Source organism: Rutidosis leptorrhynchoides, chromosome 2, assembly GCF_046630445.1.
Source record: "Rutidosis leptorrhynchoides isolate AG116_Rl617_1_P2 chromosome 2, CSIRO_AGI_Rlap_v1, whole genome shotgun sequence".
Lineage (NCBI taxonomy): Eukaryota > Viridiplantae > Streptophyta > Magnoliopsida > Asterales > Asteraceae > Rutidosis > Rutidosis leptorrhynchoides.
Window position 1 is genome coordinate 681,213,806 of NC_092334.1, and position 24,484 is coordinate 681,238,289.

A 24,484-nucleotide genomic window follows, 5' to 3' on the forward strand; every position below is an offset into this window, starting at 1 on the left:
TATTTTGGGTTCTTCCTCGACAACACGAAAAATAAAACAAAAAAGATGATAAATATTTACTTTTTAAATAATTAGTTATGTAATTAATGTTAATTAAGGGTGAAGAACTGGTGCAAAGCCATGTCGTTCAACTAGTTTATTCTGTAACTTATAGTACAACACTGTTATTGTAAGATATACATAAAAATTAACGTTAAAAAATTTCGGTCGTCGGGGGCGGATGACCCCGCTTGCACCATGGTGGATCCGCCCCTGCCCCTGTCCACATAAATTTCTCTATATTAGGTCCTAACCCGTACAAAAACTCAGTAAATCGTTAAATCAAAAGCCCAATGACAAAATGGGATCTAAAGCCAGTAGGCCTAATTCAAATCAAAAGCCCAATGATAAAATCGGATCTAAAGTCAGTAGGCCCAACACAGATAAACGCCCCCAACAGACCCAATTGGCCAATTCAATATACGGAATCTCATTCATATCTCATCAAACTAACATGATCGAGTTTATTGAAGTTTCAAAAAACAAACCCATAACACTGTCTTCAAATTTTCACCTGAATTCATCTTACAATTCCACCGGCAATTTTTCCAAACAATTAAATCTGACCTTCAGAACTGGTTCAAATGGAGTTGTTGGGGATGGATTTCAGCTGTGTTTTTGGATCGTTAACTGACGGCAAGTTTCAAGAAAAGGATTGCTTACTTCCTCTAATTTCTAAACTTTTAGGCTACGCTATCGTTGCTGCTTCAACAACTGTTAAATTACCTCAGGTTAAATAACTTAATTACCTTCAATTTTTCATATAGTTTCCTCAATTTTGCTTTCAATTAGTTTCAGGAGGTTAAATTATTTTCTACCATGGTTAATTTGTTCATTCTTAAATGTATAATGACTTGAATTAGGGCTGATGTCATATATAGATTAGCATCCTGATTAGGTTATTGGTCCCAAATGATTATCTAATAACAATTCATTCTTGAACAAGTTCTTCAGAATTTCAAAGGTGATGATTAAGGGTATACCGTATGACTGTTGCTCACCAAATTGCACAATCGAGGTGGCCAAGAACTTCGGCAGAGTGCTACATATCGATCGTAACTCGTATAACCTTTCTCAAGCCGATATAATGTATGCCTTAGTCGAAATCAACGATTCGGGTTTCATCCAAAAATATGTCGAAGCAAATGTGGCAAACGTTACTACTTGTAATTTATGGGTTGAAGAATTGTGTCCAGATGATTTGATCGAGATTGTCCATGATAATATTATTGAAGAGTATAATGAGGTTCTTCAATATACTATTAAGGCTATGGAAGAACAAAAGATTGAGAATCAAAAAAAGTCTTCTGTGCCGGAATTTTTGCCGGAATAAGGAGAATTAGACGTTACAGGCGAACTTTTGAATTCTAATTATAATACTCATGTCAAGATCAACAAACCAGATGTGTTAGAGGAACCAAAAGAAATACACTACTCAATGGAAAAAGTCACAAAAGCTATTTTCAATGAAAAGGAAAAAGCAGCAAATGATATCAAAAGGTCTTTGTTTTCTTCCAAAAATAAAGATAGTGTACAAGACAAGTTGAAAGAAAGGTGCAGGTCACTTTCGGCTAGTCAACCCACGCCTCAAAAACTGCCTTTTAATCTCAACATAAATGACTATCCTACCCTTACTCAATTATCCAAAAAAAAAAAAAAAACCCTTCCACTTCTCACAATTGTTCCAATTTTTCGCCTGCAAAAACCCTGCCTTTCAAAAACATCTCTGAAACTTTTGCTTCAAAGCTTATAGACATAGACAATGTTCACGCTCCTGATCAATGTGCAGGAAACAATTGTAGGGAGTCTTGTGAAAAAATCAAGGCACGATGTATCCCCAAGGAGAATTCGCAAGAACTTTTCTCTCACCCAACTATTGAAAAAGATAAGAAGAAAACCAAAACCAAAACTAAAGATTGGGTTGATCAGGTGCCTAATTTATCAGATTTTTTTTTGATACGGATAGCGAAATTAATCATGTGGTTGGGCAAGAAACAAACTTCCAAAAAAGCTAGATTAATGGCAAGCAATTTGGTGCAAAAAAGTTAACCTTCAAAGAGGAGATGCAGAATTTCGACGCTTTAATGAAGAATATGGCAGATGACGAGCTTCTCACCAACACTCCAAAACCATGAAGCTCGCCTAATGGAATACCCGGGACCTCGGTACAAATCGAGAGTTCGAATGCGGGTTTCTTTAGTTAACCTCTTCCAAGCACAACTTCTTGCAATTCAAGTGACCATGGTTACAAGGAGTAACACGTCCCGTTCTCGAAATAATTTGGAAACATTATGCTTTTGAAGCGGTTCAAGTAAATGTTGTGGGGTCACATCGTAAAAGTTGATTTTCCATCTTTGTTTCACTGCTGTTACGACCAATATGCTGCTGTTAATTGCTTTCGATCCCCTACTGATGTCGAGTCAATCCAAATTGGTTGGGACCTGCGCCTTGTGCAGCCACTGTCCCTTTTTGATACTAGCAAAGTTGTTGAGTTGAACAACTTTTTAGCTTCTTTCAAGCTTTCTGATAATGTTGCGGACAAAGTGGAGTGAAATGCGTCTTTTCTGTTGCTAGCGTCATAGTTATTTTGCAGTCAGACAGTTTTACCTCCCAATCATTCAATATTGTGTGTATGGTGTATGCTCAAAGAAGAAACTTTAGAGCATCTTCTAATTTTGTTTCATTGTTTCTCATGATCGAGCTAGTCTCCATCATTGTAACTTTTGTTCATGGTTAATCTTCATTGATTTAATGAAGACATCCAATCATTTCAATACAATTCAACTTTTTCGCCGAAAAAAAAAAAAAAAAAGATATTTCAGTTAATGCAATTTTAGTTAATACATTTATGACATTTTATTATGTGTAAGGATAAGGTGGTGAATAATAATTATTATTGCATTTTTTATTTTGGTACAAACTAAAATAGTTAGTGTGATCACAATTTGACCACCAGTTTATGCTATTTTGCTTTAGGTATATTTTTTATGAGTTTTATAAAACTAAAGCTGAGTAACTGACAGTTTCTATAGTTATAGTACTACGTACTAATTACAAAACTACGAGCTTAAGTGCATTGCTACATTAGCCCTTCCAATTATTTTGTAAGTATTTCAATTTTGCGGCTTTTGATCATATTCTGGAGCTCTTTGTTGTTAGGTTGTAGTTGTTAGTACATTCTTAACAAGTTCTATATATGTCCTGGTTCAATGGATCAAATTTTGGTATTTATTCGCACGTGATTTTTGCAGTAAGGTATGAAATTTATAAGTGATGATTGTAGTGGATTCCTTGAAATGATATAATCCGAAATTGATTTATGCATCTTTTGCAGATACTAAAAATCATTCAACATAAAAGTGTAAGAGGTCTTAGCGTTGTCGCATTTGAAATGGAAGTAATTGGTTATACCATTGCTTTGGCATATTGTCTTCACAAAGGACTTCCATTTTCAGCGTATGGGGAGTTGGCGTTTCTTCTAATCCAAGGTACGTTACATTACCATTTTTATTAATTGTTTTACATGTTATTACACAAAGTGTGAAATTTTATTAATTTCTCTGACCGTTGCAGCTATAATTTTGGTGGCGACTATCTATTATTTCTCTCAGCCCGTAAGTAACGCAACATGGATCCGTGCATTGTTGTATCCTAATTGCTTTTGGGCCATATTGTTTTCTTCCATAATCTATGTCTTATAGATCCCTTTATTTATTTAGAAGATTTAAACTTCTGATTACATTTATGTATATAAATTTGCATTTCTTCAATGAGATTATCACAGATATTGTGGCCTTGCGCCGACAATCTTAGCAGGGAAAATTGACCCGCTTCTTTTTGAAGCCCTATATGTAAGTAGAAATTTTGCTATTTTGGCCTTTAGTGACTTTATCTGTAGAAATTTTATATATTCTCTTGAATAAATTGTTTGTTGCAGGCATCTCAGCACGCAATCTTTTTATTTGCTAGGGTTCCTCAAATTTTGGAAAATTTTAAAGTAAGTTACTACTTGCTGCGCTCCTACTATCGTTGCTGCCTGTTAAGAATTTAGTTTTTTTTCAGTAATATTTTTATATATATTACTATTAGTTCACAATAGCTTGATTATGAACACAATACTCTCAATGAACAATAGATACGAATTATATGAACAAAATTGAGAGAACACGAATTATGAATTAAGAGATATGAAAGACACAATATTCGTGATTAAAAGTGATACCAAGTTCAAAACCATCGATCCCTATTTATACATGATAAACCAAATCTTTATGATTTGGTTTCCAAAACAAACTAGCTACAATAAAGGAAAAGATAAACTAAACATATCAAATATTCGGTATTAACTAATGTTTATCCTTACAGAGATAAGATCAAATCTTCTTAAACTAAAAACATATCTCCAAAATCCTCTGTAGCTTAATCACCAAGAAACGTCATACTTCAAACAAATTCTGCAACTCCAGACTCTGATCGCCAGACTCTAAACTTCTGTAAAACACTTTTGACTCATCAGATCATATACTAACAATCTCCCCCTATCTGATGATGTCAAAACAACCTCATCTTCTACTTCCTCAGTTTTGCCAGCTCCTTCACAATCAAATTACAATTCTTCTTCATGTACCTCAAATTCTTCAACATAGGCAATTTAGTCTCCAAGTGCTTCAACAATTTGACCCTAAAAGGATGAGTCTGCACAGTCACACACCTGGTTAACAAACTAAGTAACAAATGAATATCTGTTCCTTCAAATTGATCCACCCTAATCAACATCCTTTGATTCCCAGACGTTTTGATCATCAATGCATCCAAATATTCAACATAATAATCATCAATAAATTGAAGATGCTCAGGAACAGAATATTTCTCAACGTGACCTTTGACCCTCCTTTCTTTCATTTCCAAATTGAACATTCCACAAAAAACTTCATAGTCCTTTGAGCTGATAAAACCTTCTTCAAACACAAGATGAACTAAATTGCACACTTTCTTAAACACTTCATCAACAATTTCCTTATCTCCCTCACATCTTTGAATACAAACAGCCAACCCTCTCCATTCACAAAAACCAAGTCTCAAAATATGACTCACTTTCACCTTTATTCTTCTATCAGACAAATGGGTCATGGTTAATAACAAATTCACCTCAGTTTCAATCTTCACAATCTCAACACTGACAACATCTCCTTCATACCTTTTAAACCTAAACCTTTTATTCATCAAAGACCTCAGCCTCTCTTGAGCAGCAGCAATATCAAGAACACTTTCTTGACCACCAACTATGATTTGATTACCACTTTCACCAAAATCAGTTTGAACACCAGATTGTTCAACATTAGCACCACCCTCTTCAACATTCACCTGTGCATCATCACCTGTGTCAACACCACCACCTGTACCAATTTGACTTACATTTGCAACCACAATTTGAGCATTTTCTTGAGAAACTGCTTGATCACCTGCTTGAACAATTTCATTTCTAACAACCTCAGAATTATCTCTAACAACAACCTCATCAACAGTTTCAGTTCTTTCATCACCATTACCATTACCATTATCATTATCATCACCATTATCATTACCATTATCATTACACTCCCCCTCAACCTGTATCTCCCCCTCAATGTGAGCCCGTTTAGAAGACTCACCATCACCACCTGCAGCTAACCTCTTTCGTTTCTCCCCCTTTTTGACATCATCTTGAGAGAGAGCAGATAAGAATCTCCAAATTTCAGCTTGATCATCCTTAATAGACTTGATATCTGAGGCAAAACCAGCAAAACACTCTTTAATTTCTTCAACACCCTGCATCTTAGCCTCCAAACTGCTCAATCGATCACCAAAACCTGCAATATCACCAGAACCCTGTACAATCCCAACCAACCTCCTAACCTCCAACACCTCATTATTTGAAACCAAATTATTATTAAAGTTAGAATGAAGTTTATTAATTTGTGACTGCACACCCTGAAGCTTGTCATCAAACTCCTGAGCCATAGAAGTCAAAGCTTGAGAAAAGCCAACCTCTGTGACTGGTGCCTCAGCCTGCAATGTAGAACCAGTTGGGATTAATAAAGGTTGTATGTCCTCAACACTTACCTGTTGTGAAGTAGAGTGATCCTTGGACAAAGAAGTTATTGAGACTTGTACTTCATCCTGTGATCTGAATGAAGCATTGGCAGCCTGTGCAAGAATGTGTAAGGATTGGACATTTGGAGAGTGGAGTGGCAGACTGATGTCTGAGGTAGGTTTAGCCATAGATTGGTCTTGAGTTTGGTTTGATAAGTCCAGGATTGGGACTTGATTTAAGTTATCTGAGGGGGTTAATTCAGTAACTGTAATGAGGTTATCCAAGCTCACTATCCTAGATGGTTTAGGCTGGGTTAAAGTACTTCCCTCACCAACCTCTAGCAGAGGTGATGGAGTTGCACTTGCAGCACCTTGCCTAATAGATGTTTGATGTGCATCTATGGGTGCTGAAACAACTAGGTTTTCAGACATGTGAATATTCTCAATATGAGTTGGTAAGCTCATAAGGTTGTTTAATGGAGAGTGTACCTCTTGAGCAGTGGGAGAAGGTGGGTTTGAATCAAGTTGGAGTCCCTCATTCATGCCTTCTGCCTGCTCTGCTTGTTGATCATTATGTGGTGGAGTAACTGGGGGGGCAGAATCAGAATGATCAGATTCTATAAGTGGTTGATCAATGTTTTGATCACCTGCAGATCCTGGATGATCAGACCCTGCATGTGATTCCCCTTCAGACCCTGATTGCTCATGATCTAAAGGTTGATCTGGTTGACCAGGTTGAGCTGGTTGACCATTGTTGATCCACTGAAGCATAGCTGGAGTGAGTCCAATTTCATTGTTGTGGATGTGACTGTGAAACATCCTTGTGCTACACTCAGGAACAGCTGTAAACTCATAAACCCTGAACACCCTCAACCCATCATACAAATTAGGAGTAATAGCCTGTTCTATCATCAAACTTAAAACCCTTATGAATGGAACATTATGATCTCTGGGTGTTCTTTCAGCTAACAACAACATCTCATGGAAATACAACCTTGCAAAATCGATATTCCTCCCAGTAACAATAGCATGAAACAAGTAAGCCTCAAAATCATTGATTTCAGTCAAGCTACCACTTTTGAAACTCAAACTCCTTACAACATTCGACAAAACAAACATCCATCGAGGTGAAAACATACTTGTTTTAACAGTTGAATCAGTCACTTGTTGACCTTAGATGATCTTCAGTAAGGACAAGTGTGTTGTTACCGTTTCTGTAAGTCCCTGTAAGCGTCCATGCTTCTCTATCACCAACACAGGTGTACCAAAATTCGGCTAACAACTCAGGAAACATTATGGTCGTTTTGAAGAATGCATCCCTTAGTGGATGATTATGCATGAACTCGATCACCTCTTCATAACCTTCATTCGCAAAATTCTCTGGAATACTATCACAAGCAACTCGATTGTTTGCTGAAACCATAACATCTTTGTTTGCTTTGATCTCTACAGCTCGGATCATGTTTGGAGTGGGTACCAGAACATAAGGAATGTACTTTGTGCGTGCCATTATAATCGATCGAAGGAGAATTGCAGTAAAATTGAGGGGATTTTGAACTTGAAGATCGAAAAGGGGATTTAGGGTTTCAAAGATTGAAATCGATTGTGACAAATGGAGGGATATTTATATCTAACAAGATTTCAAAAAGTTACTTTTAACCCTCCAACTTATTTACCGTTTACCCCTTTTAAAATAACCCTTTTTCCTTTTAAAAACACAAATAAAAATATACAAAAATACATAATAAAAAAAATAAAAGAAATAAATAACCTCAGACTCTGGATAAATATGACGTCATCCAGACTCTGAAAATCAGACTTTTTTTTTTTTTTTTTTTTTTTTTTTTTTTTTTTTTTTTTTACAACAACAAGATTAGAGAGTGTCTTCACATGTCAACATTTCTGTTGATGGATTTATCATACCAAGTTTTTCTAGAAGATAGAAATGCCTCTCTTCAGGAAGTGCCTTTGTAAAAATATCTGCTAGTTGATCTTTTGTGCCAATATGTTTTAAAACCACTTTGCCTTTCTCAACACAATCTCTTATAAAATGATGTCTGATCTCTATGTGCTTGGTCCTGGAATGAAACACTGGATTTTCAGTAATAGCAATAGCACTTTCATTATCACACATGATTGGAGTTTTGGTTAATGATAATCCAAAATCCAATAACTGATGTTGCATCCAAAGCAATTGAGCACAACAACTCCCTGCAGCTACATATTCAGCTTCTGCTGTTGAAGTAGCAACTGAATTCTGCTTTTTACTTGACCAGCTCACCAATTTGCCACCTAACAATTGACAACCACCAGATGTGCTTTTTCTGTCTATCTTACAACCTGCATAGTCTGCATCTGTATAACCAATTAGATCAAACCCTGAGTCTTTAGCATACCAAAGACCCAGGTTAGGAGTACCTTTCAGGTATCTAAAAATTCTTTTCACAGCCTTATAATGAGACTCTTTAGGATCTGACTGATAACGTGCACACATACATGTAGCAAACATTATATCAGGTCTACTAGCAGTTAAGTATAACAAAGATCCAATCATACCTCTATAGGTTGATTGACAAGTTGGTTTTCCAGATTCATCTTTATCAAGCTTTTCAGAAATACTCATTGGGGTTCTTAAAGTGGAACAATTTTTAAAACCAAATTTAGTAAGCATATCAGAAACATAATTACTTTGGTTAATAAAGATACCCTCTTGACTTTGCTTAATTTGAAGCCCAAGAAAATAGTTTAGAGTACACAAATTACTCATCCTATATTCTTTTGACATTATATCTGAAAACCATTTTCTCAAAGTTGGATTAGTAGACCCAAAAATAATGTCATCAACATAAATTTGAACCAGTAACACATCACCTTTCTCCTTTTTGATGAATAGAGTCTTGTCAATAGCTCCTCTAGAAAATTTCTTTTCTAGAAGAAATGTTGACAGAGTATCATACCAGGCTCTGGGAGCTTGTTTCAGACCATACAAAGCTTTCTTCAACCTGTAAACATGCTTTGGAAACTTCTTATTTTTGAAACCAGGAGGTTGTTTCACATACACTTCTTCTTGCAAAATACCATTCAGAAAAGCACTCTTCACATCCATTTGAAACACCACAAAGTCTTTATCTGAGGCATAAGCTAGAAACAATCTGATTGCTTCAATTCTAGCAACAGGAGCAAATGTCTCATCATAATCTATACCTTCTTCTTGTCTATACCCTTGAGCCACCAACCTTGCTTTGTTTCTAACCACAATACCATCTTTATCAACCTTGTTTCTATAAACCCACTTAGTGCCAATTGCAGTTTTACCTTCAGGTTTTGGAACCAATTCCCACACATCATTTCTTTCAAACTCTGTCAATTCTTCAGTCATAGCTTCAGCCCAATCATTATCTGACAATGCTTCATCTACTTCTTTGGGTTCAATGAGTGAAAGAAAATTTGAGAAGAAACAATAATTAGCAATTGCAAAATCAGACACAGGTGTCTGAGATGAAGAACCAGTTTTAGGTAAACCAGTAGGATCTACAACATAATCTTCAAGATGCTTTGGAATAACAATATTTCTAGAAGATTTTCTAATAGGAACAACAGGATTCACAGTAGTATTGGAAGGTGGATCATCTTCATGAATAACAATTGGCTCATCTTCTTGTTGAACTTCTTCAGTGAGAGCATTATCTGCAGAATGTTTCAGTCCAGACAAATTAAATTCATCTGTCTCAGACTCTGAATCTAGAGTCTGAGTATTGTTACCAGAAATTAAATTTGACAATTCACCAAGTGCAGAATGCTCAGAACTAGAGAATTGATCCATTTCAATGGGACTTTCATCAAAGGAAACATTAATGGATTCTTCAATCTTCATCCTCCTCTTATTATACACTCTATATGCTTTAGACACAGAAGAATAACCAATAAACACACCTTCATCAGATTTTGGCCTCATCTTTTCAAGCTGATCCCTTTGATTCAAAATATAGCACTTACATCCAAATACATGAAAGTAATGAATAGTAGGCACCTTTTTATGATACAATTCATAGGGAGTTTTGCCATGTCTCTTCACAATTAATGACCTGTTTTGAGTATAACAAGCTGTATTGACAGCTTCTGCCCAGAATCTGAGTGCAACATTTGATTGACATAACATGGTTCTGGCTGCCTCAATAAGTGTTCTATTTCTTCTCTCAGCAACTCCATTCTGTTGTGGAGTTCTAACAGCTGAGAAATTTTGACCAATTCCAGATTCTTCACAAAATTCAATTAAAGTAACATTCTTGAACTCAGTGCCATGGTCACTTCTCAATTGTTTAACAAGAACACCTTTTTGAACCTGCTCTTTCTTGATTAAATTAATGATTTCTTCAGGAGCATCACTCTTTGCAGCTAAAAAGATAACCCAGGTAAACCTTGAATACTCATCAACAACAACCAAAGTGTATCTTTTCCCACCTAGACTACTAGTGTTCATTGGACCAAAAAGATCCATATGAAGCATATGAAGTGGATCACTAATAGTAGCTAGGGATTTTGAGGGAAACTTTGTTTTGGTTTGTTTACCCATAATGCAAGCAGAACAAGGTTTATCTTTCTTGAAAGGTTGCTGAGGCAAACCTCTAACAAGCTTCTTTTTGGAAAGCTCATTAATATTTTTAAAATTCAGATGAGATAGCCTTTTATGCCAAAGCCAATTAAGTTCTGGAACAGACTGAGAATACAAGCATGTTTCAATTTCAGAATCAACAGAATCCAAATCCAGCATATACACATTTTGAAATCTCCAGGCAACAAGAGTTGGTCTTCCTTTAGGATCATAAATAATTCCAGCTTTCTTTCTTATTCTGATCTCACAATCTTCATCAGCAATTTGACTCACACTTAGCAGATTATGCTTTAACCCTTCAACTAAAGCAACTTTCTTGAATGACACACTTCCAGCAATAACAGTACCATAACCAATAGTTTTTGCAACAGAATTATCACCATATCTCACAGAAGGACCCTTTTCTTCTACAAACCCTACAAGATGCTCTTTGCATCCAGTCATGTGTCTTGAGCAACCACTGTCTAAATACCACTTATTACCCTGCTACACAAGACACAAGCAAAAGAAAAATGATTAAATCTTAGGGGGAACCCACTTTGCAGTGGGTTCAGATGGAGTGTCTTTAACTCTCCATACAAAAGCTTTGTTACCAATCCAGATCAACTTATCCATCACTGTTTTCAAAACACCTTTATTTTCACAAACTTTAGGTTTCCATACCTTTTTGAAATTTTCAGGAAAACAAGATGATTTTGAGAATTTTTCTTGACCCTTTAATCTTTCACTAAGCTTTGAAATTCTCCTTTTCAGTTTTTTAATAGTCTTAGCCTGTTTTGACTTTGACTTTCTTTTAGTTGACCATTTAGGATCTGGACAAGTGACACTATCAGAAGATGATTCAGTATCACTTATGCTACTTGATTCTTGGGTGTCAGATTCTAGGTCAGAACATACACTTTCACTTTTAGAGACTAAACTGTTAGAGTCTGAAGGTTTCAATAGTTCAGACTCTGATGGATTTCTACAATCTAAAATTATAGTCTCTGAAGGTTTAACAGGTTCTAATGATTTTACAAACTCAGTTGATCTTACAAAAGCATTAGTTAAAATTTTTCTCTCACCATCAAATTTTATAAAAGTATTTGGTAAAATGTCAGGCTTAAATATAATAGGATCAACTTCCACATTATTATCTAATGTGTAGTTTTCACCAAGTATAGCTTTGACATCATTTGGTACTTGCTTAGCAATAGCATCAGAATTCTTTTTGGAAGAAACACACCAAGATTTGCAAATATTTTCATAATGGTTTGCCTTTTTAATTGATCTTCCTAATTCAGTATTTAACCGTTTAGTTTCTTCTGAATATGCCATTTTGTATGTGTCAAGTTCTACCTCACATTCTTTTAATACTTTAATTTCAGCATCTTTATCTTTGATGGTGTTCTTAAGCTCAATGATCTGTGTTCTTAACCTGTCACTATCTTCTAAGCACCAATTGAAATCAAGCAACAAATACTGAAACATTCTCACTTTTTCATTATTAAGATAGTTTACAAAGTTTTGTACCTTATAGGCAGAACCTTTGTTACAAGTAGAGTCTTTATCCATCTTCTCAATAGCTTTCAAATCTTCCTCAAACTTGCTAGACTCACTATCCTTTTCAATTATAGCCATCAGACACTTATCCTCTTCATCATCAGATGATGAATCTTCATCTTCCCATGCTTCTGTGTACAATGCTTTCTCCTGTTCTTTATTCTTCAACTTTTCTGCTTCACCTTTCATCTTCTTGTACTTGAGTTTATACTTTCTTGCTTTGTCAACAGGTTTGTTGAAGCTTGAACCTCCTTCACTCTTGGACCAGCAATCAGCAGCTATATGACCTACCTTGCCACACTTGAAACATTTAGCTTTCTTTGGATCAAAAGAACTCTTGCCTTTACCCTTCTTAAAACCAAACTTCTTCTGCTCAATCCTTTGAGTCAAAAGAGCCACTTGACTTTCCAGATCCTGAATCTCCTCATCTACATCAGAATCACTATCATCAGAGGTCTCATCACTTTCAGAATCAACCCTACTAGAGTAACTAGAGAACAATTGCTTGTTCTTCTTAGTAGTAGCTATCAATGCAGCTTCTGGATCTTTAACAACTCTCTTAGCATTGATCTTGTTCTTCAACTGTGATTCTTCAAAGTTTGACAATATGCCAAACAACTCACTTAGTTCATAAGTGTCTATCTTTTCACTGATTACCATTGATGTAATCACAGATTCAAAGTTTGAAGGTAACAGTTCAATGAACTTTTGACACAACACTTGTTGTGTTTTCTCTACACCAACACTTTCAAGATCATTAATCAGAACCTGGAATCTTGAATGAAGATCACTCAATGATTCTTTAGGCTGAGCAGCAAAATTTTCATAACACCTTATCAGATTCTTTTTCTTCTGAGTCTTAACAACTGTGACACCTTCATAGTCATTAAGCAAGAGATCCCACATAGCTTTTGCAGTTTTAGCATGACTGATCTTCCTGAGAATTGGAACAGTAACACCATTACCTATAATACTTCTTATCTTGCTATCAAGCTTGAACTTTATGGCTTCTGCTTCTGTCCACTTATCTCTTGGTTTTTCACGAAGATAAGCAGGTTGAGCAGCAGCAGTACTTGTAGCAGGAACAGCTTCAACCATTGTACCAGGTATAATAGGTCCTACTGTAAGAACTTGTTCAGCATCTTCATGAATCGAACCAAGAAACCATAGAACTTTTAGCTTCCAAGTTGCAAAGTCTGTGCCATCGAAAATTGGCACTCCTTTACCAGCCATAACTGGAGTTGGGATGGTACTGGAGGACATCTTTTAACAATATATGGATCGTTTTAAGATTACCGAATTGGATTTACACCAAACCCGCTCTGATACCAGTTATTAGTTCACAATAGCTTGATTATGAACACAATACTCTCAATGAACAATAGATACGAATTATATGAACAAAATTGAGAGAACACGAATTATGAATTAAGAGATATGAAAGACACAATATTCGTGATTAAAAGTGATACCAAGTTCAAAACCATCGATCCCTATTTATACATGATAAACCAAATCTTTATGATTTGGTTTCCAAAACAAACTAGCTACAATAAAGGAAAAGATAAACTAAACATATCAAATATTCGGTATTAACTAATGTTTATCCTTACAGAGATAAGATCAAATCTTCTTAAACTAAAAACATATCTCCAAAATCCTCTGTAGCTTAATCACCAAGAAACGTCATACTTCAAACAAATTCTGCAACTCCAGACTCTGATCGCCAGACTCTAAACTTCTGTAAAACACTTTTGACTCATCAGATCATATACTAACAATTACTCCGTATCAACATAGTCAAATGTCACATTTCATCTTTCATTATATGCTCTCCAAAATATAGTTAGACAGTTAGTCTCTTTTAGCTTTTACAATCGAGTTCAATAGTAACTCTCGAAATTCTATATGAACCAGATCACCTGGGATCGTATACTCATAATTAATATTATCTCTAAAACCTATGAAGTTAGTAATTATTTCTGCATATGAGAATTCAAATGGTTAAAATTTTATTTGGTATCTTTCTAAAGAGTTCATATTAAAGTACTTCCATCTACTAGACTCTGTTTTTATATAATTTAAGGATTGGTATTTTTCATTTGAATAACATGTAGACTTTATAAATAAACACGTAAACATTGTACATTATTTAGCGTTTGTGCATATCTGTGTAGTGATTGTCTCTTCATATCCACATCTTAAGATCGCATAAATTATTGATAATATCACACGTTCAGTGACAAATATGTTAATATTCGTGCAGAACAAAAGCACAAGGGAGCTTAGCTTCTTGACTTTATTTATGAATTCTGCTGGTTCTATAGGTGAGTTATATCTATTACCTGACCATAAGTATGAAGTAATACGATTAAGTAGTTGTCTCATGTTGCTTTATACGTGATTTGCAGTAAGAGTGTTTACGAGCCTTCAAGAAAAAGCTCCAACAAGTGGTATCCTTCTTCTCCATTTATGTAAACTAGATGTGACCACTTGGCAGAGGCAGGTTGGGTAACAGGTCTAAACGGTTTCGGGTCGAAGTCAACTTGAAACGGGTTGGGTTAATCCAAAACACACAGTGTTGATATTGTTACCCCTTAGACCTTATATAAACGCTACTCAAATTGACTTTTAAATGACTGAATGAATTCATATTGTTGCCTTTTGATTAAAACCATTATTTTCACTTGTTCAATAATCCTTTCTTATATAGGTTAGCAATGAACCTTTTTTTTGTTTATTTAGAATTTAGTTCTGGGGATGTGATGATATCTATTTAATCTGATATATTTAAACTTTGTTTAAAGTTGTTATGGGTTCGGTTATTGGCATATTGACGAATGGTGCAAGAAATCAGAGTAGAAACAGATCATAGACCACACATGACTTCTTTGTTTCTTTAATTTTCAAAAGTCTTTATTAAATTCAATCTTGTTAGAGCTTTTGGCATGATAGTTAGTAGCCAACTTTGGGGCAAATGTCCTTAATGGTTCATTTATAGAACAAATATGCTTTTGAGCGTGAACTTTGGTTGGGTGAATTGACGATTTGATTCAACGTTTTTGGATTTACAAAGTGTCGATAATGATCGACTCATTGCTTTAACTAAATCGAATCAAACCAAACCATTTGCATCATTTTGTTGCATATATGAAGCTATACATACACAAAACCAATAGAATAAAAAATAACAGGTTCCCCAATTCAACTGCCAACAATTAAACTATATATACCCTCAATCACACAATACAACATACAAACAAATACACACTATTTTCCATCGTCATATAACCATCCTCCTAACGATTGCGCGAACCACTATTGAAACTCAACCACCTTCTGAACAAACATCTCCCCGAAACAAGCCCTAACCTGGCCTTCAACAACATTGACTGCCTACTAGTACCACCCGCATTAGCAACCTCTCCAACGTTGTCATTAGTCTCCACAATATCATTACAACCACTCCCGTTTTGATACCCATTTTCAATCACTATAGCATCCAAACTAACAATCAACGATTCCCTACTCGCTTGCAACAAACCCACACCATCGCTACTCACTCCCTTACATTTCCTCACTTTTACTTTAACCAAATTCGGACACCCAACCGCTAATACCATGATTCCATGATCAGATACAGGACAACTCTTGATACATAATTTTCTTAAAGCCGAAAATTTAGCAGCTATACACGAAATCTCAACGTCTCCAATCATTTCGATCCCACATAACGCCAATCTCTCTAACTTTCGACAATTTGTACCTAATCGTTCTAAACTAGCACACGTAATACTTACACTAATAAGAACAAGTTCTTGAAGATTAGGGCAATATTTCGCCACGCTAATCAATCCCAAATCATCAATCCTATTCGTTCTCCATCCGTCTATATGAACCTTCCTCAAAAGACTACATCTCTCGGCAATAGACACTAACCCTAAATTCGAACAATCAGGAGTTTTTAATAAATGAAGTACTTCCAAATTTCGACAACCAGAAACCAATTCTAGTCCAAAATCGCTCACTTGCAACCTCTCAAGATGCATTTCAACCAATCCTTTCGCATTATTCGCAACAATTTCCAAAATCCGATCCCAATCGCCCGAACATCTAGAAACCCTAAACGATTTCAAATTCTTCGAACCACTTATAAGCGGTCCAAAACATTGCCCGTTACACATTTCCTTCAAACTAATCATCTTAAGAGACGAGCACACTACACCGCTTCTAACCATCTCCGTTGAATCGCCACGTAATCGTTTGATCGATAACTCTTCGAGAAAACGACAATTTTGAACAACCGCATTTATCCCATTCCCGCCAAAACTGCATGATCCGATTGAAATTTTCTTCAACTTGCTACAATTACTTGCGAAACACTCCATACCTAAAACCGTTATTTCTCGACACGAACGGAGTTTTAAACGTACGAGATTTACACAACGAATGGATATCGAAACGAACGATTCGTCGTTGATGCTCAGCGATCTGCGATCACATTTAAGAGAGAGTTTTGTAACGGCATCAAATCGAGTAAACATCGATGGAACGAATGTGATGAGATTAGATTGAGCGTTGAGGGAGAGCCTGTGACGATTTTGTCCTTCGATTTCGAGCCATCGATGAGAAACGAGTGAACATTGTTTACGATCGGTGGGGCCCAGGAATTTGAACACGTAAGCTAGACAAGCATCTGGTAGATCGGATATATCGGCCATCAGGACTCCGGCGGTGGATGACGGTTGTTGGATCATCCACGGCGGAGGGATATACTCCGGTTGCCGGAGAAAGATGAAGGAAATAAATGACTGGTTGGCCTTTAAATTGAATTGTATATTTAGTGGAATGAAACATGAAAATGAAAAGTTTGATTAAAATACGGAGATTAGAAAAGTATTTTGAATTATAGGTAGCAAAAGTTATAATGGTCACGTTTTGTCGTGATAAAATAAGTTTTTGTGATAAACTTTTGGACAAGATTTGACAAGTGTTTTACTTTTATTATTACATTTATAATAAATTAATTAATGATAATATATGTTTAAAAATAAATGTATCAGCATTTGAAAGTACCGCATTTCAATTTAAAATGTGTCAGCGTTGTACTCCGTAATATTTTGATGAGGATTCTCTCATGTTATACTCCGTACATGACTAGTCATGTTACATGAATAAATAGCAATTGAATTGATGACCAAGATTAATGGTGTTTCTAACCTCTTTTTTTTTTTTTTTTTTTTTGCAAAAAACTTGAATAATATAAATAAAAGATATTTTCAGGAAACAGTGAAAAAATCTTGCTGGATACATGAAAAGTCAAGTAGGGCTTACACACTAATTTCTTGCCCACTTGAACTAGCCAAAACATAAAAGGCAAATAGCCATTACAAGTTTACAACAATAAAGACATAATAGGCAAATAGCGTATCATGAAACGACAATTATATAAGAACCGAAGGATGATCCAACCATACATATAATTGGTAACTTTCGCACAACTTTGCGATCACTAACCATTGAAACACTTTTATCTTGATTCTTGATACAATGATGGCCGAACACGCGTAAATCCCATTAAAAACCACCTCATTTCTCGTCAACCAAAAAGCACACAAAGAAGCCGGGCCAATTAATTTTCAAGCCATTTCCGCCTTGATGCCTAATCCATTACTCCAATCGACTGAAAATTCTAAAATAATCGAAGGGACAACCCAACAAAGATTCCACCATTTAAGCAAGGCCAGCCATACCTCATGAGACCATGAACAATGCAAAAAGAGGTCGACTCAATGTAATCCAAACACCAAGCACATTCGTCGTCCGAATCGTTATTCAAACAATGACGATAGATCAAAACTTTCCTTTACTGGTATCCCTCCTAGGATAGCTAACCATGAAAAGTAGAAATCTTGGAAGGTACCAATTTATTCCACACAACTTTTAACAAATCGAACTCAAAATCAAGGTTAGAAGCTACCATAACCCGAATACTCTCCACAACCGTATATAGCTTTTCTAAAGAGTGTGTCCACTGTATCTCGTCATCTTTGTTCACATCAATCGAAGCATGACTAAGCAGAACCCTTAACATTTGAAATTGGTGGTCCACATATTGATTTAAAGGGTGCATAATCCCAATATCCCACCTCAATTCTCCAATTTCATTTATAACAAACATGTCTTTACCGATGTTTCATTTCCAACTTTGAGGACTAAGGATTTCAAAGAGTTCATCCGTTGCTTGAAGGTTTGTTAACACTCGCCAAACAGGAGATATTCTGCCTCTATTAAACACAGAACACTTGATGTGTAAAATCGCGTCTATAATTTATATAAGGAAAATACCGGTTCAAAAGATTACTACACACTAACGGGCAGTGTACCCGATCGTGCAATAGTATAAAATTGGTAAATCCGAAATTGTTCCAAGGACAGTTCTCATGTGAAAATTAAGATTTTAACTAATGGAAATAAACTAAGTTAATCTATTAAAATTGAAAGTACGAGATAATTGGTTTTGTGGCTATTTAACAATTAACCAAATCAAAGTAGATCAAAAGTAAAAACAATATTTTTGGGTTTTTAAGTTTAAATAAATCAAATTGCAGACTCAACGGAAAATAAAGATAGTTTGAATTCAATGGATAAAAGAATGTTCGCCTAGATCTCCTATTCGCAGTGTCGGATGATTTGTTATTAAGCCAATAGTTTTATTTATCAATATATGCAATTATAGAGTCGGTTTACCCGGAGTTATCTTTTAACAAACACGTCAAACTAGGATTTATTGGCTTAGGGTTCCCTTTCACCAAAGACCTCTTTCGTTTGTGACTTAGTAATTAACTAATTATAAGATTAAGATTCAATTGGTTACACGTTCGCTCCACACAATTCACCCATATTTTGTTCAATCTATGTTACCCGGTTTACCCCCTTGGTCCAGTAAGCACCCAATTGGTTAAGACAAATCAATTAAAAATTAGTTCACTAAATTAAAATAGGGTTCCCTTTGTGCAAACAAGATCACTAATCAAGCCTAGTAACAATAATCAAATCCCATAAGAATGGTTCCTAATCAAAACTCATAAATTATCATGTATTAATCAAATTAAACGTTAAAGTATCATCCAAACACATACGAATATTCAATCTAGACAAACATTAAAGAACTTAGCCAACAATCATGGCTGTAAACATAATCACATATAAATAAAGGGAAGAATTCATTGTTGTTGACAAAGAAATCAATCTAAATAAATAAGCAATTGTGAATGATGAACAGATTGAAGGTTGATTCTGGAATTATTCGAGTGATTGGATGTAATGACCCGGTAATTTCCGACCAAATTTAAACCCTAATCTTTATATGTTTCTGACACGATAAGCAAAATCTGTAATGTTGAGTCTGGAAAGTTTGAAATCTGTATTTATGTAATCAATTACCCTTTAACTATTTCCTGCGATTCACGAACAGTGTTTATAAATACTAATAGTATTATCAAAAATAAATATATTAATATTAATATTAATAATAGCATGATATAAATATGTAACCAAATAAATATATATAAATAAAAGTATATATATAATGTTTAGAATTAATAAAATTTAATTTAATTAATTAAGTTAAAAATATAAAATATTAAATTCTTAATAAATTTAAGATTATGATAAAAACCTTAAATATAAATATTACTATAAGAATGATTAAAATTATTATTTAGTTGTAATTTAAATATTATTGGTTAATATGAATAATAATTAATATTATTACTTTTATAATTATAATTACAATTATTAGTAAAGTCATTATTAATATTATTATAATAACATCTTTATCAAAAATATTATTATTATCAAAATTATTACTGGTAATACTAGTGTTAATATATTTATAATGAGTAGCTTCAAAAATTAAGGAATTGATATATATACATATATATATATATACAAATATATAAACAAATTATATAATTATATATACATAAAAATGCAGAGTTATATATATATAATTACATATACAAATATTGATAAATATACATATATACAGACATATATAACAGATATATAAATAATAGCTTATATATATATATATATAAATTCGTATATAGCATAGATAAATATATAGATATAAATACGGTTAGGATTCTATCTGTTTCAAATCCCTTTCCAACTATACCTAATTGTTATTACTGTATCAAATTGTTAGATTTACTCAAAATTGTCCAACACATGTTAAAACCCGTGATTTTTTTTATCTCTTCTAGTTGTCTTCTTTCCCTTCACAAAAATTCCTGTCTGACTTCACCTTCTATTATAAAAACAATCGGGAACAACTCTTGTTATTCCTTAATCATTTAATCACGTCTGGTATTTATCCCTAATACAAAAATCGAATTAATAGGAGAAGATAAAAACGAATAACAGGAATGTCCCTGTTCGCTTCACCTTTCATCAGAATCCTCAAATTTGATTACCTTTTTAAAATGTAAAAATGTAGAGTTGTTAGAAACTTTTTTTTAAAACTATCTGTAAAATCTTAGATTCTAATTTTTAATATCGAATAAAAATTTTGAGGTCAAAGTTTTGGGTTTTCAAAGTCAACCATCGTGTTCATCACGAAATTTGAATTCATGTTTGAGTTTTCTGTTAAACTAACGACTGAGAAAGATTATAGATTCGATTTATGATCTTTTCCATGTTGAAAATTTTGTATAATACGGCCTCTAAAATCAAAATCTGTTTTGAGTTCATAATACCCATCGTAGTATTCATGAACGATACAGCAACTTCTTTTTTTTAAAATTTTTTTTTTTAATTGAACCAATAAATATTTCAGATTAATTGCGGTAATATTTCAAACCATATTGCAAACATAAATTAATTGTTGAATGGAGAATTGGATCCCTGGATCGATCAATAAACTGAAGAGGGAATATATATCAGAATATTTACGGGTTAAAGAAATATGTTTCTAAATCAAATCAGAATATGGGCAGTAGCCCAGCCGATCTAGATGTGTTCGGGTGTGCAAGTGGTCGCGAGTTCGAGCCCAGCTATGGGCATTTCTTTTTACAAAAAGTTTAGGAAGGGGTATACATTTTTATCTTATCTCCATAATTATTATTATTATTATTATTTTATGTTATTAATATTATTATTAATTATTATTATTATCATTATTATTATGAAGATTATTATTAATATTGTTATTATTGGTATTATAAGTATTATTATTAGTATTATCATAATTATAAGTATTATAACTATAATTATTAATATTAGCCTTAAAAGTATTACTAATATATTTACTCTTATTAATTTTATCATGTAAGTATTTTTATTATTTTTATGACTACCATTATCATTATATTATTTCAAATATTATTTTAAGTATTATCAAAATATTGTTTTAACAAACTTAATATTTTATTTAATTAAAATATATAAAATGAATACATAGAACATATAAGTTATTAACATAAAAATCATATAACTAATAAATTTAGATACATATTTGTTCAATTACAAATATGAGTGTTAACATATATGCAAATAATATAGGTTCGTGAATCCGAGGCCAACCCTACACATGTTCAATGATGTAATATGTATTTTTACTACAAAATACAGTATGGTGAGTATATAGTCCCTTTTAACTCTAAATATTTTTGGGCTGAGAATACATGCGCTGTTTTTATAAATGATTTACGTTATGGACACAAGTGATCAAAAATAAATTCTACGTTGAGTTGTACCATGGCATATCTCTTTATACTTGGTAGCTAATATTTACGTGAGAAGCGTAAACGCGAATCCTGTTGATAGATCTATCGGGCCTGACAACCCCAACCGGGCTGGACGACCAGCATTTAACGGTTGCACAGTACTTCGTTTCGTTACTACACTTGGTACGGTGTAGGGTTTATTTAAGAGTATGCTGCTGTGATTTAAATGTTAAGTATGGATACCAAGTGCTCAACGTCTTTTCTATACACGAGGAGTGTATTATGTATAAACTTTAAATCTTATGGTCCATTGTTATAATGCTGCTAGCATCAAACCTATATATCTCACCAACTTTATGTTGACGTTTTAAAGCATGTTATTCTCAGGTACGAATTAAGTCCTCCGCTGTGCATTAGCTCAAATTAAGGATATTACTTGGAGTCGATCATCGCAATGGGACCAACTGTTGAAGACTTCGTCCGGGAGGATTAGGACGGGTTGTTAAATTGGAAGATGAAGGAATTCTCCTGGTTGCTCCCAAAATCGCCTCTTGTGCTCCCAAAAATAGCCAATGTAAGTTATGAGCATTAGTGAGTCTGGACTTTGACCGTGTCTACATGTCAAAAAGTTTTGCTTATCATTTCTAGTCGAAAACCATCTGCTTACCATCCTTAGGGAATTGCCTGCTTATCATTCATAAGTCTAGACACGTCTTACTGCATTTAGTGCATCGATAGTGTATAGACAAAACTCATATCCTAGCACATCCGTAGCCTTGCCTGACATATGCCATAAAATCCTCTGTAGTATACGAAATCTTTAGTATTATATATAGATATTCTATGAAGTTAGAATATCATCCTATATTCGAAAATCATTTCACATCGAAGATCCTTTTCATCCACCAAATTGCCCTTTTAGCAATGAACCTGAAGCACTTACCGGCGAACCTATTCGAAACACCATTTTTCTCTCATTTCTAGAGTATCTCGTCACGATTATATACTATCCCATATTTCGAATCCTACTCATCCGCTCGCTTCAACCGTCAAACATTCCGATGTACTAGCAGAAGCTAACGAACTTCGCGCTCGCGTGACGGTTTTGGAGAACATTGTGCGAAGGTTACAAACACCAGCAGCAGCACCGGCAGCATAACCAGTACCACCAGTAACATCAACATCAGCAGCATAATCAGCACCATCATCATCAACGCCGACAATACCCTTATCACCCCAATCACAATCGCGACATAAACCTCAACATCACAATCTGTACTTCGGATATCAACGTCACACGCCTCAATAACCCCATCTGTACTTCGAGTATGATCTTCGTTCTACATATCGTTCTACATCGATTATTTTCGTTTTACGTAACGTTCTACCTCATTCATCTTCGTTCGACATAACGATTATGTAATCTCTAATGTTTTAGAGATCATGTAATCTAGTAATAACGATAAATCAAATGAGTTTAATATTCTATTGACTCATTAAATTCATAATTACATCCGAAGAAAATATATATGCAAGTATATTTTCATAAAGATTGTAATTAAAAATTTTCTTCGTACAAACTATGAATGATGAAAATTTTTACCGGGTAGGTCATACCCGAGGAATATTTAGATTTCACATTAATAAGTTACACTGTACATTCTTCGAATCTGATTCAATAGTCATTTACTATCCTACTTACAACTACCGATATACGAATCCGTTCACCGAAAAATAACCATTTTCATTCAAATCTCATATTTGGATTTTTACCTATCCGAATCCAACAAGTGGCATAATGAAGAAAATATTGGGCAAAATAAAAATTGGATAGAAACAGATGAATTAACTAATTGAAATTCTGTTAGGAATTCACGCTAACTGTTCCTAGCTAACTGCTCCTAGCTAACTGATTAACATTTAATTTATCGCAATTTACATTCTCGCAATTTTATTTATTGTTATTTAAATTCTGCACTTTACATACCGTCGGGACACATGTACAACAATACGTCGGATTAATTCTGAGACAACACGTTGTATAATGGGTCATGATATATATATTTATTTATTTTACGCACTTTAAATAACGGGACACGCATGCAAGGTTTCGACTTATCATATCGACCCATCTATATATATATTTCGGAACAACCATGGACACTCTATATGTGAAGGTGGGAGTTGGCTATACAGGGTTGGAGTTGATTCCAAAATATACATATGGTTTGAGTTGTGATCGACACTGAGACCGGTACACGGGTCATGATACGTATTAATTAATTCGAATATTATATATTAATTTATATATGAATATATTGGACGATTGGACAACTGGACTATTGGACTGCTAACTTTGGACAATTAAAACGAATTAAAATATTGATTATAACATATGAAACTAAACAATTCTTCAAGTTTGCCACTTGAATTCGTCTTAAACCTCATTTGTACCTCGACGATTACAATCCATATTCAAACCAATTAT

General features: G+C 34.3%; 2 protein-coding genes across 2 annotated transcripts; one reads left to right on the forward strand and one right to left on the reverse strand.

The window, feature by feature from the left end:
• Window positions 1-620: 620 nt before the first annotated feature.
• Window positions 621-15,140, forward strand: LOC139890306 (mannose-P-dolichol utilization defect 1 protein homolog 2-like). Its single transcript, XM_071873197.1, has 8 exons — window positions 621-770; window positions 3,374-3,527; window positions 3,613-3,685; window positions 3,824-3,890; window positions 3,977-4,036; window positions 14,532-14,592; window positions 14,677-14,718; window positions 15,073-15,140. The coding sequence occupies exons 1-8, from the start codon at window positions 624-626 to the stop codon at window positions 15,138-15,140; spliced, it is 672 nt and encodes a 223-aa protein (XP_071729298.1). The 5' UTR covers window positions 621-623.
• A 242-nt stretch (window positions 15,141-15,382) lies between these two features.
• On the reverse strand, window positions 15,383-17,092 carry LOC139893988 (F-box protein SKIP2-like). Its single transcript, XM_071877190.1, has one exon. It carries the CDS (start codon window positions 17,020-17,022, stop codon window positions 15,565-15,567), a length of 1,458 nt encoding a protein of 485 aa, XP_071733291.1. The 5' UTR covers window positions 17,023-17,092; the 3' UTR covers window positions 15,383-15,564.
• Window positions 17,093-24,484: the final 7,392 nt, after the last annotated feature.

Excerpts from the sequence above, each read along its gene's own strand:
- LOC139890306 (XM_071873197.1), top strand. The coding sequence starts at position 624 with ATGGAGTTGTTGGGGATGGATTTCAGCTGTGTTTTTGGATCGTTAACT. Across the intron at positions 3,528-3,612 it reads GGCGTTTCTTCTAATCCAAG|CTATAATTTTGGTGGCGACT; the intron begins GTACGTTACATT and ends TGACCGTTGCAG. Across the intron at positions 3,686-3,823 it reads ACATGGATCCGTGCATTGTT|ATATTGTGGCCTTGCGCCGA; the intron begins GTATCCTAATTG and ends AGATTATCACAG.
- LOC139893988 (XM_071877190.1), bottom strand. The coding sequence starts at position 17,022 with ATGATCCAACAACCGTCATCCACCGCCGGAGTCCTGATGGCCGATATA.